The sequence below is a fragment of the Engraulis encrasicolus genome, chromosome 2 (genome assembly GCF_034702125.1).
Source record: "Engraulis encrasicolus isolate BLACKSEA-1 chromosome 2, IST_EnEncr_1.0, whole genome shotgun sequence".
Taxonomy (NCBI): domain Eukaryota; kingdom Metazoa; phylum Chordata; class Actinopteri; order Clupeiformes; family Engraulidae; genus Engraulis; species Engraulis encrasicolus.
Window position 1 is genome coordinate 1,735,121 of NC_085858.1, and position 18,335 is coordinate 1,753,455.

General features: G+C 41.7%; 2 protein-coding genes across 3 annotated transcripts; both read right to left on the minus strand.

Annotated features, from left to right (window-relative positions):
- Positions 1-342: 342 nt before the first annotated feature.
- On the minus strand, positions 343-7,392 carry LOC134459871 (uncharacterized). Of its 2 annotated transcripts, none has more exons than XM_063212365.1 (9): positions 7,236-7,392; positions 5,686-5,797; positions 3,950-4,201; positions 3,785-3,802; positions 3,134-3,172; positions 2,144-2,398; positions 1,995-2,012; positions 1,678-1,698; positions 343-764 (listed from the first exon to the last, which is right to left on the minus strand). In XM_063212365.1, the coding sequence occupies exons 2-9, from the start codon at positions 5,795-5,797 to the stop codon at positions 559-561; spliced, it is 921 nt and encodes a 306-aa protein (XP_063068435.1). In that variant the 5' UTR covers positions 7,236-7,392; the 3' UTR covers positions 343-558. The 2 variants fall into 2 exon arrangements, with proteins under 2 accessions (XP_063068435.1, XP_063068427.1); XM_063212357.1 differs by having other exon boundaries at positions 3,785-3,805; positions 7,236-7,391.
- A 3,247-nt stretch (positions 7,393-10,639) lies between these two features.
- Positions 10,640-16,972, minus strand: LOC134459883 (uncharacterized). Its single transcript, XM_063212379.1, has 6 exons — positions 16,795-16,972; positions 15,781-15,887; positions 14,986-15,128; positions 13,828-13,996; positions 12,486-12,512; positions 10,640-11,760 (listed from the first exon to the last, which is right to left on the minus strand). Exons 2-6 carry the CDS (start codon positions 15,848-15,850, stop codon positions 11,414-11,416), a joined length of 756 nt encoding a protein of 251 aa, XP_063068449.1. The 5' UTR covers positions 15,851-15,887; positions 16,795-16,972; the 3' UTR covers positions 10,640-11,413.
- Between the last annotated feature and the right edge of the window lie 1,363 nt (positions 16,973-18,335).

The following is an 18,335-nucleotide window of genomic DNA, read 5'->3' on the forward strand; positions in this document are numbered from 1 at the left end:
GCCATCTTTGTGTAAAAATGGACCACAGAGGTCAATGGGATTAGCTCTTACAGTACTTCCATGGCTCTGACCCCAACCATCCAAACAGCGGTCAAAAGAAGTGTGGTGTGATTGGAGGAACGCTGTTGGCATCCTTTTGTGTTTGACCTGCAAATGGCCAGGAAAGGATGTCTTCTGTTGCTAGATGGGTTCACTGGATTAATAGATGAGTACTGCTCTGTCTACAGTACAACTGAGTGGCATTTCCCTCACAGTATGTCACTATGTATGTCACACAGTATGTCGCGCCAACCCCCCCCACCCCCACCACACTCCCCCCACACACACACACACATTCTCTCAATGTGAACAACGCACACACACTGTATGTAGAAACAAAGGAACTGGTCCAGCCATGTCCACCTGAAGGCACCAAGTCCAAGTGTGTGTGTGTGTGTGTGTGTGTGTGTGTGCGTGTGTGTGTGCGCGTGCACGCGCGCACATGTGTGTGTTTGTGCATGTGTGCGTGTGTGTGTGCACATATGCAATAAGTCCCATGTGGAGTGAACAGCGAGGTTGTCACTTCCTCAGATGAGCTGGACATTGTCCCCTCTGGACACAGCCTCGGGGGGGGTCTGTCTGTCCATGTGGTGTCTGTCGATCTCTGTGCCTCTTCAACACAAGAACTCCAGCGGAGAGGACAATGATGGCCACTGCAATGCCACTACCCGCTATGGCCATGACTGTAGCCTGTGGAAGATCAGGTGGCGGTGTCGTAGGTGTACCTGAAATGAGGGGATATTATTATTATGTAGCCTCTTAGTGCAGATGAGGTTGCTGGCGAGCCTAATCACTTTTGCCTAATTTGCTGAAAATTAATTACATTATAACAACATGACATTACAGCCTTAAAGGGACACTGTGCAGGAAATGGTCAAAAAAGGTACTGCAACTATACTGCTCATTGAAACTGGGCTGCCTATTGCCATATTTGATCTTTACATGAAAGTTTACTAAGTAATAAACAAATATTTTCTAGTATGGTCCAAGTACAGTCATTTTTGCAGCTAAAAATGGCTATTTTTGGATATTCAAAATGGCGGACCATGGAGAAGATCCCCCTTTTCATGTATGAAAAGTGCAATTTTTCCAGTCATAATGAATACTTAGAATTTTATGCTGGTGGTAAGTATTCATGAAAAAGGTAACATTAGTGAATGGGCAGCATGAATTCTGGAAATAAACAACTAAAAATCTCACACAGTGTCCCTTTAAGTACCAGATTAAGACATATAGCCATTACAATTTTGGTGACAGTAAGGTTATAACATAGGCTCTGCACTGAGGGTTTAAGCCCTCTGGATCTTAGCTGTCTGCAAAAAGTGCTTCTCTCTGATGTAATACAGTGCAGTGAAATACTGAATTGACAACTGCGAGTAAATTAAGGGTCCTGCCTCCTTGAGGCAAACTTTGTGGATATTACAACATGACACTGGCTATTATAACATTAAAGAAAAGGTTTTTAGACAATAAATCACTGTTCAGTTCAGTTAAGATTTAAACTACAATAGAATATATTGAGTATGAGCCGCCAATGCATCTGCATACATGATAATAACGCGCTTCTTACTTTACAAAAAAGACATATTGTTTGCAGCACACACTGTACATATCAATTAAGAGTTATGGTATGCTTACCTTGACCAACGTTGCCTACACCTGTTGTAATAAAAAAACGAGATTATTAAACATTGTTTATAATGCTATGTGATGTACACTTAGCATTAGCATACTGTATCAAGCTAGCACTGCAGGAGAAGTCAAAGCCTTTTGTGATACCTAAAGGTAAACATAGTAGAGTTAGGTGTTTCCAGTATATCACACCACACAGTTTAACACGAGCTACACACACACACACACACACACACACACACACACACACACACACACACACACACACACACACACACACACACACACACACAGAGCAGGAAAGTTAGTAAAGGCATACTTACGGCCAGTTGCATCCGTTTCTGTAATACAAAAAGGAAAAAAATAAAACATGAATGAAGACTAAAGACAATGATATACATATATTCATATTGACAAATCAGCAAAATGTTTGACAAGTATGTGTCACATGAAATTAGACCATAAATGGTACCTGTATGCTTTGAGATGGTGGTGTGGTTCATGTTGGCAACAATTGGACCAGCACAACTTGGATGCAGAGTTACTTTGCTTTCACTGATGCTAACACCCTCTGGAATCACCATCGAGATATTCCGCCCGTTGATGGTGAATTCAACTTCATTGCCATTAATGAAGCTCTTCTCAACCTTGCAGGTACCATGCACTTTGCTGAAGTCTACAATGCAGTCAATCTCCCTGGACAAGTAAACGGTGCAGTTTGCCTTTACTGTGGAGGAAAGGGAGAGAGAAGCAGGCACAGACTCTTTATGACACAGTAATGACATACAGGGTAGCAGTACAAGTCATCAAATATTTTAAGTTCAGGAAATTAGGTCTTTGCTGTAACAGAGTATGTACATTTTTAGTATTGCTGACTTTTTTTGGGTTTACAGTTTACTAACTAGGGCTGTGCAATATATCGTATTTATATCGCGATATCAATATTCATCATATATCGTGATATCAATATCAACATTCATATATCGTGATATTTTGTCATTTGTCATTTGCAACGCTACGGTGCAGTATGACAGCCAAGGGATTAAGCAAAGCGCAGGGGTGGTACATCAGAACTAGAAAAATAGACGAGAAACATAGACGCCTCTCGAGTCTTGTGCTCTCCTCAAGTCTACATTCACGCAGACTTACTAGACATTATGCTACTAGAAAGCACTAGAAACTAGAAAGCCATTATGCGTGCTACTCCACTACGATAATAGTGGCAGGGGTTGAGAATTTTGTATATATCGCTCAAAATATTGTGATATCAATATTTGCAGAAAATATTGTGATATTGTTTTTTTCCAATATCGAGCAGCCCTATTACTAACCCTAATCTATTTGCTCTCCTACTAGTGATGTCCTCCATTGTAAGACGCTTTGGTTAAAAAGCGTCTGCCAAATGCAATGTAATGTAATGCAATGTAATGTAATGCAATGCACCGAAAGGTATAACCCACACCTGCTGTACTGATGACACTTCCTCCTGGGCTTTTGGTGCCTGCATTAAAAACAAGCAACAGTCACCATGTTATGGTATCACATGTTCGATAGCTTCTATATTGCAAGCCTAGTTTGTGCAGATGGGTCCATTGGCGGGTCCGTTCAGTCTTTGCTGAATTACATAATAACAACACGGCTATGATATTACAGAAAACCTTAATAAATTAACCTGTTAAGACACAGCATTATAAATTTGCTCTTATCAGAATGGCAATGACCAAGTCGTAGTGCATTACTAAAGGCCCTGTTTTATGTCATAGTACTGTACTGTAGTACTATGTTAGTTAACTTTTTTTACTGTGTGCCACTGGAGGTATGGCGCGCATAAAGGAGGCTACGACTTGGTGACAACAAGGTTATAACATAAGCGCTGCACAAAAGGGTTAAAGCTAAAAGTGGCGAGGTTGGAGGGTTCCAGTATATTATACCCCAGTATATTACACACACACACACACACACACACACACACACACACACACACACACACACACACACACACACACACACACACACACACACACACACACACAAACACACAAACACACACACACACACACACACACACACACACACACACACACACCAGGTAAAGTAATAAAGGCATACTTACGGACAGTTGTAGGTGTTGCTACTGCAAAAAGGGACAAAATAAAACATAAATGAACATGAAAGACAACAGCAATGCACTGTAATGAATATATACTCATATCGACAAATTGGCAAAAATGCTTGAGAATTACGTATGTGTCACATAAAATTAGACCATAAATGGTACCTGCAAGTCTTGAGATGGTGTTGTGGATTTTGAGAACAATTGGACCAGCACAACTTGTAGTAAGAGTTACTTTGCTTTTCCTGATGTCAACACCATCTGGAATCTCTATGAAGACACTTTGATCGAAGCTGGTGAATTCAGCGGTATCATTATCAATGTAGATCTTCTCAACCTTGCAGTTAATATCCACTTTACTGAAGTCTACAATGCAGTCAATCTTCTTTGGTGGGTTAAAGGTGCAGTTTGCCTTTACTGTGGAGGAGAGGGAGAGAGAAGCAGGCACAGACTCTTTATGACACAGTAACGACATAGAGGGTAGCAATGCTAACCTTCTCACATGCATTCCTGTAATACCCCTCAGTGCAACACTGCCTACAGCACATACGGTACAGTATGTATCTATTTCCTCTTTTACAGCCACAGTAATGATACAGCAGCTACACAGATATACTGTATATCCACTCCTGTACTACCCCTCAGTCCACCGCTGCCCATGTCACCACTTACCTGCCTCCTCTTATAGGCCTACTGGAAGTCTATCACAAGTATCAAAAGAAAAAGTAAATTCATGGTGTAAGTGCAATAGCACATGATATTACACAGCTGTTACACCATTTACACCATTCTATCTAATGAGATACTGTAGATAGATTGTAAGACAAGTACACAGGCCTACTGGTTACTCTGATAAACCTGTGTTGGAAGGTAACTTAGTTTCTTTTTGGACTTTTACTTTCACGTTTGACACGTCTGATCTGACCACTACTGTTACAACATTAGCTATTGTAGTAGTTGTAGTTACTGCAAATTTGACATAACAATATCTCTGAAACGACAGGACACACAGCTTTGTCCCAAGATAAAAGGAGGTGTAATGAAGAGCAGTTTCAGTCTAAACTCCATTTTGACAAAATAGTAGTTACTGCACTTTGCCTTTGTAGGGCAGTACAGTCCAAAAGTATCTCAGTGTTGAATGAACACTGTAAAATGTAGGTGGACTACCACAGTCCTCTGAGGAGACGCGCATGTACAGTGCCATGCCCTTGTACACTGGGCATATTACCAGCAGGCTAAAATCAAAATCTGGGATGAAGTCGTCGGCCGGATTAAACATTTATTGGAAAATGCATTGAAGTTGAGCATACAGTAATCCACACACTTAATACTTGAAGCAAGGAAAATAACACATTCCCATTACACTGAATGACACTAACATGCTGTTACATTAGTCTGGACCCACTCATAATTCTTGTGATTGCACAAAAGTTTGAGTTCAAGTACTGTTTTCAATATGTTATGGTGTATGTGGGCCAACTGTAATATACTTGATATATTTGAAATGATCTCGCAGGTCAAATAAAATGGCTCTGCAGGCCACATTTGGCCCTGACATCCCTGCCCTAGCACTGATATTCATACAGTGTAGTAAGAGATAAGACAGCCTCTGTCTTGCAGCACTCTCTCATAAACATAAAGGCCTAGACATAAACAGCAGCATACCATTACAATTACATACAATGGACAAATTACACAGTAGGCTACACAGGTCAAGCAGGGTTCGTTCAGGTCAGCAGGATTAGGTTTTCTTTCAAGCAAGAAAGATGTCACAGACAAGAAGAATCCTCACGAGGAAGATTCTTCAAGGTCAAAAGAAATGATCCTTTTGGCATGTGCTTCTACAAAAGTTAAATGTCAGAAACATAGCAGTACTGTCTGCTGTCTCATACGATACTTACTACTCGCCACCACACTGCCAGCCAGCGAGCACAACAGCAGTGGAACCACGACGACCAAGGAGAGTGGACCCATCATCTTGTCAGCAGAGGTGGGAACCAGACAGCCAATCATCTGAGAGGAAGACAGACAAAGAGGTCAGACATACATTGGCCTACTGTAATGCAGATACAGTATAGCTGACCTACCGGACAGGCCAAGTCCACATTAATACATTTATTGCAATACATCACATTACACTTAGTCTAGCTAACACTTTCAAAAAGGAAAAAGAAATCCAAAGCGACTCAGACTATGGATATTTAGGTACAGGGCATTGGTTACAGTCCACGAAGTGGTGATTAAGTTGAATGATGGGATGGAGCTGAATAATGTCCTGGAGTCTAGGACCTAGACTGAGTAGAAATGTCTTCCTTTGCCTGACTTCAGCTAAACAACAGACCAGTCCAGGAATACAGAGCTGCTGCTGCTGCAGTGGCATTCAAAGTGCCATGTACCCATATAACAAAGACAGGGAGATTACAAAAAAAACACAATGACATCACACAGTGTTTGTGGGTAAAACTATTAGTGGATTAATTAAATAACGACGACTACTGTATTTTTAACACAGTATACTGTACTATATCTATGTTTTTGTCCACACTGCCCTCTGCTGGTACAAAAAAACAGATGTCTCCAAAAGCGTCTCCAAACAGTGCGTGTTTTACGCACGAGACAATGTATGCAAAGCGCAACACACACACACTCTCTCTCTCTCTCTCTCTCTCTCTCTCTCTCTCTCTCTCTCTCTCTCTCTCTCTCTCTCTCTCTCTCTCTCTCTCTCTCTCTCTCTCCAGACACACGGTCCAGCGCGTGATATCAAACGCAGCCACCAAACTTTAGGCCTATTTCAAGAGATCATTCGAATATTGAGCATTGGTCGAACAAAAACGTGTGTTAAAGAAGTGGTGTCAGCTGCCGTAGATTGGACCGTGCCTATCTGAAAGGCACAGTATTTTCAGTTTTCCGTATTGCTTACTAGGCTACTCTGCCGACGTCGCTTGAGTGCATACTGTAGTCTTCCTTACAGCCTATTCTGAAAACTACTAAAGCTGTTCTGGTGCATGAATGCATGCAGGACGCATTGCGACACATTATTCAAGTGCAACAAACAACTACAGTTCAAAGACGGTTGTTCATATCGACATTCCAAGTAACTTTATGTGGCAAAACGGCAGTATTGTTCATGGAATGAGCCACAACCCTGTGCCACGCTGTTGCAGGCAGCTCGTGACTTCACCGCGGTCAACTAGTAAGCGCATCAAATCTTCTTTTGCCGGTCAGTGGTTATTCACAAACGCCACTAAACCGCACGAAAGCCCAAGCTTAAGACTACACTGACATATTGTCACGGCGAATCCTCTGTAGCAGACCAGGGTGACATCCAAATGAGAAAATAAATAACGAATGAAAGGCGAAAAAAACTTTGCAGAAAATCATCAAAATCGAACCAGACATTCGGACAAAAGTAAAACCTTTTTGAACTTGCAGCGACATACTACACACTTACCAAAAGACAGCGCGAGCGAGTAGTAAGCTATTCCCAAGATCGCTTCAAACTTTCCCTTCAGCCGGACTGAGGGAAGGACAGTGAAGGATCCCTCTCCGGAGTGACAAGAAGATGAAGTGAAGTGTGAGACTGTGGGTGAAGCATGAAAAAGAGTGAAAGTAATTTTGAAAGTGAAAGTGCAGTCTGTTGGCACGCCCCGGGAGCACTGCTTTTATCCACAGTTTTTTTTTAGTGAAGCATGCTTCCTTCAAAAAAAGGAAAAAGGTCAGAAGGGAAGTAGCAACCTTTGTATTTAGTATGCATCATTTTATGTATACCTATTCATTAACGTCAGACAACTTGTAGGCCTGGAATCTGTCACTATGGCTATCACATTACTTTACACTAAGCAGCACTGTTATCCAAAGCGACTTACAGTTCTTATTTATTCATTACAGTCCTTGGAGCAATGGTGAGGTCTTGCTTATGGGCAGTGGTGTAGTCTACTTTTTGTGGTAGGTATGCTGTATATTTGAGCATTTTTGAAGTGGGTATACTGTATATATTTGTGCTATTCTAAATCAATCAATTTTAGGTGAGTATACTGAAATCCCTGAAATGTTGAGGTGGGTATACAGTGTATACCTGCGTTCTACGTAGACTACACCATTACGGGCACATTTGCCACGGATGGAGGGCTACTGGGAAAGGTAAGGGTAGGATTCGAAACCTGCAACCGTCCTCCCACCTGAAGCATCATTTTACCCATTTTACCAGGATGCTGCCATATACTGTACGCTGCATTCAGATGCAGCATAGACAGTGTGCTCACATACCCCTCAGGGTTCCCGTACCCTTGGTTGGGAATCAGTGGAGTAGTCTAACGAATTACCCTATTCCTCTCCTCAAACAAGTCCTAATGTGGGGGATGGATTAAGGAAAATGGTAGCGCCTCCTTGCCCTTTCTGCCCTTGTCTCTTGGGACCCCATGCAGCGGTGTATAAAGTAGAGGTAGATGTAGCCTATACCGTCACGTAATTACAACATAAGTGGCATGATATTACAGAGTTGTACTATTAGTGTTGTAATTACATAGACGAGGGGCCAAATCTCAGTCATTTTATTTGGCCCACAAGATCATTTCAAATGTACATTACAGATGGCCCACTTACAAAATTAATGTAACAAGACTTGATGACATTTTGGTATGTCACAGGAATATGAGTAGGCCCAGGTAAATAAAAGAATTCCCACTCATATGCAAGACAGTATGTGCAGGCACATTTGAACTACCGCATATGATATGAAAGAGTGTGTGCGAAATGTATCGATGAGTATTAGGTGTATGAATGCACAATTTTTGTTCAGTCTGTGTCTTTGTTCCAGGTTTTAATTTTGGCCCTCAATCACTTTGAGTTTGACAACCCTGACATAGATAATACCGTACTTCTACTCCTACTTTACACATCTCTGAACCTATGGTCCATTCCTGTTCATTTGGGGAAGAGGCTCCCACTGCGGAGCCAGTTCCTCTCGCTCACATCAAAGAGCTGGTTCTTAGAGCCATTTTGTTTGCGACCGACACATCACTATCTCACACTATCCTGTCATAATAAAGGTCCAAAAAGCCCCCAAAACAGGCTTAAAAAAAGAAGTAATGATTTATATAGAGAGTTTAGTTGAAAATAACTCTACTAATAAGTCGGTTGGGGTTTTATTGTCGATCCATTGTAAGACCTGGCTTGTATTTTTTTTTCCCCACATGGATTCATTGTGTTACTTATACATACTACATGCTAGTGCATGCTTCCCCTGTGAAAGTGACTCTCGGTTTAACACAGGAGGAAAAAAAACAGAAACAAAAACAAAACTTGTGATCTTGGGCAACACTCTTGTTCTCTCTCTCGCTCGCACGCACGCACATACACTCACACACACACTTTAAAAAATAGGCTGTCTGCCTGCCTGTCCATCTTCCCTGTAAATTGGTTCAGGCATGTTTATAAATAATTCACTGAACAACATAAAAATGTGCTTTAGTGAGTTGTGTTGACACCTTCACCATCATCCATAACCATAAATTCAGTTTCACAAGGTTAGATTTTTTTCCACTGATGCTTGCTGTTGATGGGAAATTGGACTTGTGAAAGTAAATGCGGTTGGTGTGGTGTTGGGTTGACACTCCAACCCCACAGAACAGGCAAAGTACCCGGGCTGGGAATCAAATGGGTCAGCAGCATGGCAGGCGAGTGCCCTACCGGTTGGCCACGGCAGGGCCTTGTTTGCTGTCTTTATTGTGGCATTTACTGTGATGCTGACTGGCATGTGATCTCCATATGAGGTCATCCTTTGGCAGGTTGTTGTTCATGTCATAACACATTATAACATACAGTATAGCTCTATTGCAGCAGAGGAATACAAGTGTGTGTGTGTGTGTGTGTGTGTGTGTGTGTGTGTGTGTGTGTGTGTGTGTGTGTGTGTGTGTGTGTGTGTGTATGTGTGTGTGTGTGGTGTTGGTGGTGGTGGGGGGTAATGTTTGTACGGGTAAAGGTGTGAGTGTGCGTGTGTACTTTTCATTATAGTCTAGCTTGGCAGGCTGCAGATGGCACAGAGAGCGAGATTGATAGATAAACAACACCATTGTCTTTGTGGTTTGGCTTTTTCCATCTTGAAACCGAAAGCTTTAGGCATTAGGCTAATGCAGTAACTCTATATTCACACAGATTTATGTTACCAAAACCTCTATGTTCCCACAGCATGATGTTCCTCTAGCTCGATGTTCCCACTGCTCTATGCCAACTTAGCATTATTAGTAGCTTATCATTTTATTAAAAGAATTTGGTGTTCATCAGTGATTGGACATTGCCAAAGACACCCAAAACTGCCAGCCAGCAAACTGGTGCCATGGGAACCATCACGTGGGTGCCGGTTAAGAGGACGTCCCACACTAACATATGTCGACATACTCAAGAAGGACGCAGGAGCCCAGAGTACCAGCGAACTGAAAAGATGTATGGAGAATCGGGATGACTGGAAGCAAAGATGGAAGGCTCGTCTAAGGACAACCTAGTATTATTTTCACCAGTGCAAGGTTTGTCACTCTAATGTACTGTAGAGCAATGGGAACATACTGTAGAGCTGTGGGAACATAAGGAACATAGAGATGTGGGAACATAGATACATGGACTTATATTATTGTTATTGCCTTGGTTCAACAAATCAAAAGCAAATATTTTTCATGGTTTATTTTCAGGTCTTATGAATCAGTCAATTTGATTCATAATGTATTGTCGAGTGTGCATTTTTATTAAAATAATAAAAAATGTCATACTAACGAAGAATACACAACAATGATTGCAATAGCAAAATGAGTAAGAGAAAGAGTACAATCAACGAAAAATAAATTACAAAATGTGTTTAGTCACATGAATTTATTTTTAATTTTATAAATTTACTTACATAAATTATTTCCTAATGAAATAGATGCATTGTCCATGGACAATTCCTAACAAAATTTTTAAACATCACTAACTAAAGGTAGAGTTTGGAAATCAGTCTCCTCCTGCTATCAAATATTACACAGAAACTGGTAAGCAGACATTCCTTAGTGTCCTGAGCTTGAATGAAAGGCTACAGTGTGTGTGTGTGTGTGTGTGTGTGTGTGTGTGTGTGTGTGTGTGTGTGTGTGTGTGTGTGTGTGTGTGTGTGTGTGTGTGTGTGTGTGTGTGTGTGTGTGTGTGTGTGTGTGTGTGTGTGTGTGTGTGCGTGCGTGCGTGTGTGTGTGTGTGTGTGGCAGGCAAGGCTCAATACAGGTCTACAGGTGATGCTCTCCACAGTCCATCCAGATTCCTCATGGGCAGTTACCTCTGTTTCTCCTCTCCTCCTCAATATTTCTTCATCCACAGTTACTTGTGTCCCCATCTCCTGATGATGATGTTGGGTCCACCTTCTCAATGTCAGTTAAAGGAACAGGCCACCCTTTTTTTGATTTTCACATATTTACCGGATTTCCACATATTAACCATGAATGTGCATATCGTTCTCTACTCAGTATATTCTACTCAGTGTAATCAGTACTTAGATTGACATGATTAGCACAGATTAGCACTGGTACCATTAATGGTACTATTAGCGTCAAACCACAAGAGATCACTGGTACACTCCACCTCTACTTCCTTCGCGACCTCCTCTCCACCTCCTCAACGTGCTTCATTTTCTATGGTGATGTTAAACTTCACCTCCTGTTGCTCCCCACAGTCTCCACCTTCTCCTTCACCTCCTCTCCTCCTCCTCTCCTCTGACACCTCCACTTGGTCTTCATCATGCGTTTTCTCCCCTGCCTCTATCCTCTTCTCCTCCTCTCCACCTTCTTTTTCACCTCCCCTCCTCCTCCTCCTCGGCCGCCTCCACCTGGTCTTCATCTTGATGATGATGAAGAAGGTTCCGATGATGATCACCGTGACCCCAGTGCCAAGCATGGCCTTGGCAGGGGATGACATGGTGTAGGGGGCCTGTGGAACCTTAGGGTTGGGCTCAGGACTATTATCTGAAACACGATAATATTCAGAAATCATGAGAAACACTTATAGTGAAAATATTCGGTCTCAGATCCTCACTAGGTATATTCTCCAGAAAATATTCAACACAGCCTCAGGAATGGGTAAAATAATCATCTATCATCTGTAAGGCGAGGGTAACCTACAGTATGTCTTAAGGGCCGTTTGCAGCGCTTGAGGCCATCTTATCCGGCCCCCGATATAGTTTTAACGTTAGGTAGTGAGACCTGAAATATGACACGTTTTGTAGAGGCATCTCTGCCATTACATTTGCAATATAGTCAAGTCATATTTTCAGGGGACCTAGTGAATGTGGGATCTGATGTAAAGATGGCCACTTTCAATACAGGCCTAAAGTGCAGGGTGAAATTCTGGTTGGTGTTCATAGTACTGCCTTTTGAGGGCTTTATGAAAGTTTGAAGTGAAGACACAGGGCCTTAATGCACTACGGCTTGGTCATTGCCTTTCTGGTAACACAGCCATGTCTTAATGGGTTAACTTCTCATTTCAGAAAATAAACAATACCGCCTCAGAACTGAGCTCAATAATCCATATTCAGGATAGGGCATAGAGTCCTCTGTAAGGGGAACATATTTGTAAATAATAAGTATAATTCCGTATAGGCTTGTAAAATAAAATACACAAACTACAGACCTATTTTAATAGACAATAGACTATCTATTAACACTTATAATTATATTGACACAATACTTACTTTTCAGCTCCAGCAGATCTGGAGGCCCTGGAATGAGAAACATAACATAAACATAACGTAACTAGAAATGCACTCAGAGAGTACAGACCTCCGCCAAGGAAGCTGAATTTGTTCTAATATTTGTGACATGATGTGGTGTGATCCATGCAGGTCTATATAGGCTAGGACTACATACCATTGTGTTCAGAGAAGTGAACCTTCAATGTTAACCACATTATATGTGTCTCTTTTATTAGCCAGGGTGTATGTCACCTGGTTAGCATTGTGAGATTGACAAATGTTTGGTCATGCCATATGCCCTACTGTAATATGGAATATGTAGGCCTACTAGATATTATTGGATCCCATCGCTAATAGCCTTGGTGACATTGTTCATTCTCTTGGCATATGGAAGAGTAAGGTAGTGAAATGACTGCTTTAGATGCTAATGCAATGCTTAAAAAGAATCTTGAATCTTAACCCATTGATGCCTGATGTTGTGTTGCGCAACATTGGCCCTGGCGCCTGGAGCTGCATTACGCAACATTCAGGCTCATGATATTTGAGACAATTTTATTAAAAATGTCTGTTTGTTTGAGTTGAATGAATACATTCTAATGAAATATGAGGGTCTTAGAGTTTAAATGCAACTTAGTGCTTATTTTTATGTGCTTCAGAAGCTGAGATATTTAGGTTTTGATAGGCTGAGGGCAGCTTTTCTTAAAAAGGGCTCAGGCAATCAGCACCCTTTTTTGCAGGTGCCTTAGGCGTCAATGTGTTAAATGCATATAAAGTAGGCTATGTGTACATTAGGCTACATTAGGCCTAAATTACATAACATAACATTATATTACATCACAGTACATTAGACTACACTTAACTGACTCTTTCATTCAAAGTGACTTAATGTGCTTAATGATGCTCAGGGTTTTTTTTTCATCTATTGCAATTTGTAAATGTGTAGAAATCATCATAGGGCCTAACAACTGCAGCATAAGCTATTGAGCAAGTCAGACATGGGTAGAGCATTGGGGTGACTGGCTTGACAACCAAATGTGATAGAACTAACGACTGGGTCTTGACTTGACAACCGAATGCGATAGAACTAACGACTGGGTCTTGGCCATAGCAACCTCCAATTTATAATTACTAACGGCAGTTCGCCAGAAAGCCATTGTTTTAGGCATTTAAACATGAAAATAATTACTAAAATAAATTTCAGACAATGTGGCAACCGTATAAGTGGGATAATGGACTTCACGTTGTGCGCATCACCACCTAGGTGTGCATTATTTTCAGTAGGAGTTAGATCTAATAAGTTTAAAACAAAGATGCATAATGTGTAAATGCATATTAGTGTTACCTGCAGCTGTGGTGTCTTGATTGGGAGATGAGAGTGTGAACGTGGTCTTAGTGGAGCCACAGCTGGTGTGGAGGGTGAAGTTGCACTTTGTCTCCCCCTGGTGGTTGATGGCAACACCACGGGGCAAATCCAAGACAAGGGTATCTCTTCCAGTCTGGTAGCTCAGCACCTTAACACATCAACACATGCTGTTACCAGAGTGGCATTGGCCGATTTCAAATGTATTGCCATAGACTTTTGTGTAATGACACAGTAACATAGTAGGTGGTTAAGTATTTTCAATGACAATTGCAATGGCTGGTGGACCTACCACCAATACTCCTGAAATTACAACAACAAGTACCACTGCTACTTCCACTGAAAATTAGAGATGCACCGGATCCTGATTTTTAGGAGCCTGACGGATACCGGATCCACTGCTTAAGATCCTGCCGGATCCGGTACCGGATACCGGATCCTACGAAAGGGTTGAAACACATAGCCTACTCGCGCACGTGGGCCATTTTTATTACGTTGGCTCAAACTACTATGACTGAAAAGCCTTGGCTACCGGATCCTGGATCCTGGAACCGGATCCGGATCCTGTGAAAAACCCTATTATCCTGCCGGATCCGGAACCGGATCTTGGATCGGGTGCATCTCTACTGAAAATAACATTCATGGAATTTATTATACAGTACGTTTTAAAAACTAATGGTCAGTTTCATGATCTTATAAGGGTCTGACTCAGCTTAACTGGCCTTCTACAGCTTCCTCTCTCTCCACCTCCACATAGTGTATGAGGCTGCATTCCCCAGAGGTAGGAGCTTCCCAATATGCAAACCAGGAGGCAGCTACCTCCCACTTGAAAGCGTTCCAACCAGCAAGTCAAACGTAAACTATTTCTATCACTGTGCACTGCCATTGCTGTGTTGACGTCACGATTTCGAAGTCGGGGTACTTGGATTTGGCCCCAGGTCGCGACTTGAACATTCCGCTTCAACATGTATTCCAATGCATTTCAGCATGTAGGAGGTCAGAAATATCTCATCTTCCACCGTTGGGGAATGCGGCATTAGACATAGACACGAACTGTATGCTACTGATATGGTCTTTGTTGGTAAGTTGCTTTGGAAGAATAGCATCTGCTAAATGTAGTGAAATGTAATGCAATGTCACCTTGTATGTGACCTCCACATATGGGTTGTAGCAGTGGTCGATGTAGCACTTCTGGAATTCGCACGAGTCGACTGTTATGCTGGTGTAGTCTACGTCACAGGTGACACGGCTGTGGTCATGGTCAGCCGTGCAATTGGACCTCACTGGAGAGGGACACACGAGGACAATATTGCTGCTATCAAGAAAGAAGATGAGGCAGTTGTGGTTTAAAGGTTAAGAAAATGGGCTTTAGGTCAGAAGGTTTCAGGCTCAAATCCCATCTTTCCACTCCCTCACCCCATAGCTGAAGTAACCAATTTTATATTACCAATTTCGTTGTACCTGTACAATGACAATAAAGTTTCATTTCAAGTGCCCTTGAGCAAAGTACCTAACCCCACACTGCTCCAGGGACTGTACTTAAAAAAAAAACTTTAAATCGCTTTGGATAAAAGTGTCAGCTAAGTGTAATGTAAATGTAATGTAAAAGACTCTTTGTGATTATTACAACATGTCACACCATAAAATGAAACTTGTTGACATTGTACTAATTTGTATGTGTATTGAATATGTGTTAATATGCCCAAACCAAAATAACTTGTGAATATATGTAGGATAAGTTGTCATTTGTAAGGTCATCACACACACACACACACACACACACACACACACACACACACACACAAACACACACACACACAGGCGTGTGCGTATTTGTGTGTGTGTGAGAGAGAGAGAGAGAGAGAGAGAGAGAGAGAGAGAGAGAGAAAGAGAGAGAGAGAAAGAGAGAAAGAAACACCTTTTATTAATGCTTACAAGAATTACTAGAAGCCATTGCACACAATGACCACATTGCAACCATGACGACTACTGATGTGCGCTTCATCACGGCAACAGAGGATGGACTCCAGATCAGCCTCAACCTATCAGATTGGAGAGGGGAAGACAAAGTCAGGTAGCTACCAGTTAGATGAGAGATGAGAAGACAGACACAGGTCAGCTACCAGTCAGATGGGGGAATAGCTGAGACAGTCGATGGCAAGGCTAGTCATCGTCATCTTCGTCACCATCATCATCATTATTGTATTGTAGGCCTATGTTATATTACATTGCATTATAATAGGCCTATTATATACTTAAGAATATTGAACCTTGAATATTGTATTAGTACTGTTACGCTTGCATCTGGGCAGGGGCGCCGCCATAAATTTTGGGCTGCAAAAAATCAGTCAGGGCTTTCAGTACATGGGCCCTTAGAATCTTTAACACCTTTCCCTCTAGCGGCACCCATGCATCTGGGGTCAGTTCTATCACTCTATAGTTCTATCTGTCTTATAGTAAGAGCTATCAATCATTAGGCTGTGCCCTGTAGCTACCTGTTGGCTGAACACTACACTACTGACACTACAGATTTGACTACGATATGCAACTGATAGGCTGCTGTCAATTCATATGCGTAAACTAGCCTACTCGTAGAAATCGGGTAAGCAGCCGCAACAGGGATAGCGAGCGATGTGCTGGCCAGTTGCAACACGAATTTCATCAACGCGAAATGTAGTTATCAGAAGAAGAATTCTGGGAAGAAATTGAAATGTAGTTGTCCTACATATTCCTCCCGTTTGAATCGAAAACAACTGCTCCAGATTGCGTTGCGCAAATTTGGTGAGAAACCAGTCTGTAGCCTATCCTCAAAGTAGAGGGAAAGTGTGCGTGCATAAGCGCAAGTTTCATAATATCGCTAGGATATATAGACAAAGGATAGCCTACTTGCATTTTACAAGCTATGAATGAACAACATGCCTGTAACTTAAAAAGTCGATCTCAACTCACCAGAACCAAGGACGCACGGACGGAGCCAAAGTTTCCACTCGAAAGTGAAAGCACTCGGGGGTGGTTCAGGTTTAACATTCCCAAAAGTTGCAACATGTATCAGAATCAACGACTGGCCTACAGAAACATAGCGACACTAGCTTATGAAAGAAAACAGGCATAGCGTCACATTTCGGGTTTATTTAGCTACTTTTTGGGACTGAGCTGCCTTGCACTAGATTTTGGCACTAGGCTATACCAAACGCGTGCTCTCAGACTGTGCATGTCTGCAAGAAGTAGTAGGGCATATAGGCCTAGGCTACTTAAATTCATTCTACATTTCAGATCCAGAGGATCCATATCACATTTGAAAAAAATCACAGCACAGGCAGATAGAATGGGAGAGGGAAAGAGAGGGAAAAACACACATGCCTGTGTTTGAGACAATGAATGACAATTAGGCCTATGCAATATATTATTCGCCAGTGAAACATCTTTCCACGTTAGAAAAGAGTCTCACAGAGTTTTGTGCAGGGCTGGCCAAAACAGCAATTAAGCTGTTTTGAGACTCATAGTCTTCATGTGAATTTATACGGTTAAGCAGCACAGCTACACTAATAGGTACCCCAGCACAGACAAGCATTTTAATTCTAAGCAGCAGCCTCATCTTGTCATTGTAAGACACATGGGTTTCCTATATGCTGCCTTGGTTATTGTGGCACCACAGTGTAAAAAGGTGTACAGTACGCTTTAGAGCAGGGGTCCCCAAACTTTTTTCTCTGGGGGCCACATTATCGTTCCTGACTGTGATCAGGGGCCGGGATGGGTTGTATACTAGGCCACTGCCTGTTATAGCCATAATTTCTAGCACAAAAATAGTTCATCATTACAAGTGATTTGCAAAAGAAGTGAGTACTTCACATGTTTTAGAATTTGAAATACCACAGGTATTCCTTTTAATTTCTAATAATTTCTAACAACCATGTAAAAATATCAAGGAATGTTTAGAAAAATATGGTGATTGACAGTTTATGAGTGATACAATAGGAATGGTAGGCCTATTTATATTACAGTGAGATGAGAAACTATCAAGACAAGAAACTTCTGGTTATTCACACTATGTTAGTGAAAATTAAACTGTTGGAGGGCCTGTTGATAAACAAAATAAAATATAAAAATATATATTTTATCATTATTTTTTTTTGTAAGGATTGCTTCTTTGGGCCAGTTCAAATGGTGAGGTGCAGAGAGGGGGAGGGCAGGTCAAAGGGGTGTGGCAGGCCGTATCCAGCACCCGGGTCTTAGTTTGGGGACCCCTACTTTAGAGTGAGATCTTGACCGACGATGATGATGATGGTAACAATGATTATACTGTAAAATCTGCATTTGTGTGTACCAGTGGCGATTTCTGGTCTTTGAAATAAGGGATGCTGAACCTCAAATGTCATAGCCTACGAGATTTTTTATTTATTTATTTTAACAAAAACGCCCTATGTGGTGAATTTTGAGCTCTTCAGACAAACTCCTTGCTGGTCTCAGTCTTTACCATGCTGTTTTAATTG

Excerpts from the sequence above, each read along its gene's own strand:
- LOC134459871 (XM_063212357.1), bottom strand. The coding sequence starts at position 5,797 with ATGATTGGCTGTCTGGTTCCCACCTCTGCTGACAAGATGATGGGTCCA. Across the intron at positions 4,202-5,685 it reads TGGCAGTGTGGTGGCGAGTA|TAAAGGCAAACTGCACCTTT; the intron begins GTAAGTATCGTA and ends TCTCCTCCACAG. Across the intron at positions 3,806-3,949 it reads CACCATCTCAAGACTTGCAG|TAGCAACACCTACAACTGTC; the intron begins GTACCATTTATG and ends CCCTTTTTGCAG.
- LOC134459883 (XM_063212379.1), bottom strand. The coding sequence starts at position 15,850 with ATGAAGCGCACATCAGTAGTCGTCATGGTTGCAATGTGGTCATTGTGT. Across the intron at positions 15,129-15,780 it reads AATGGCTTCTAGTAATTCTT|TGAGGTCCAATTGCACGGCT; the intron begins GTAAGCATTAAT and ends GTCCCTCTCCAG. Across the intron at positions 11,761-12,485 it reads AGATCTGCTGGAGCTGAAAA|ATAATAGTCCTGAGCCCAAC; the intron begins GTAAGTATTGTG and ends ATCGTGTTTCAG.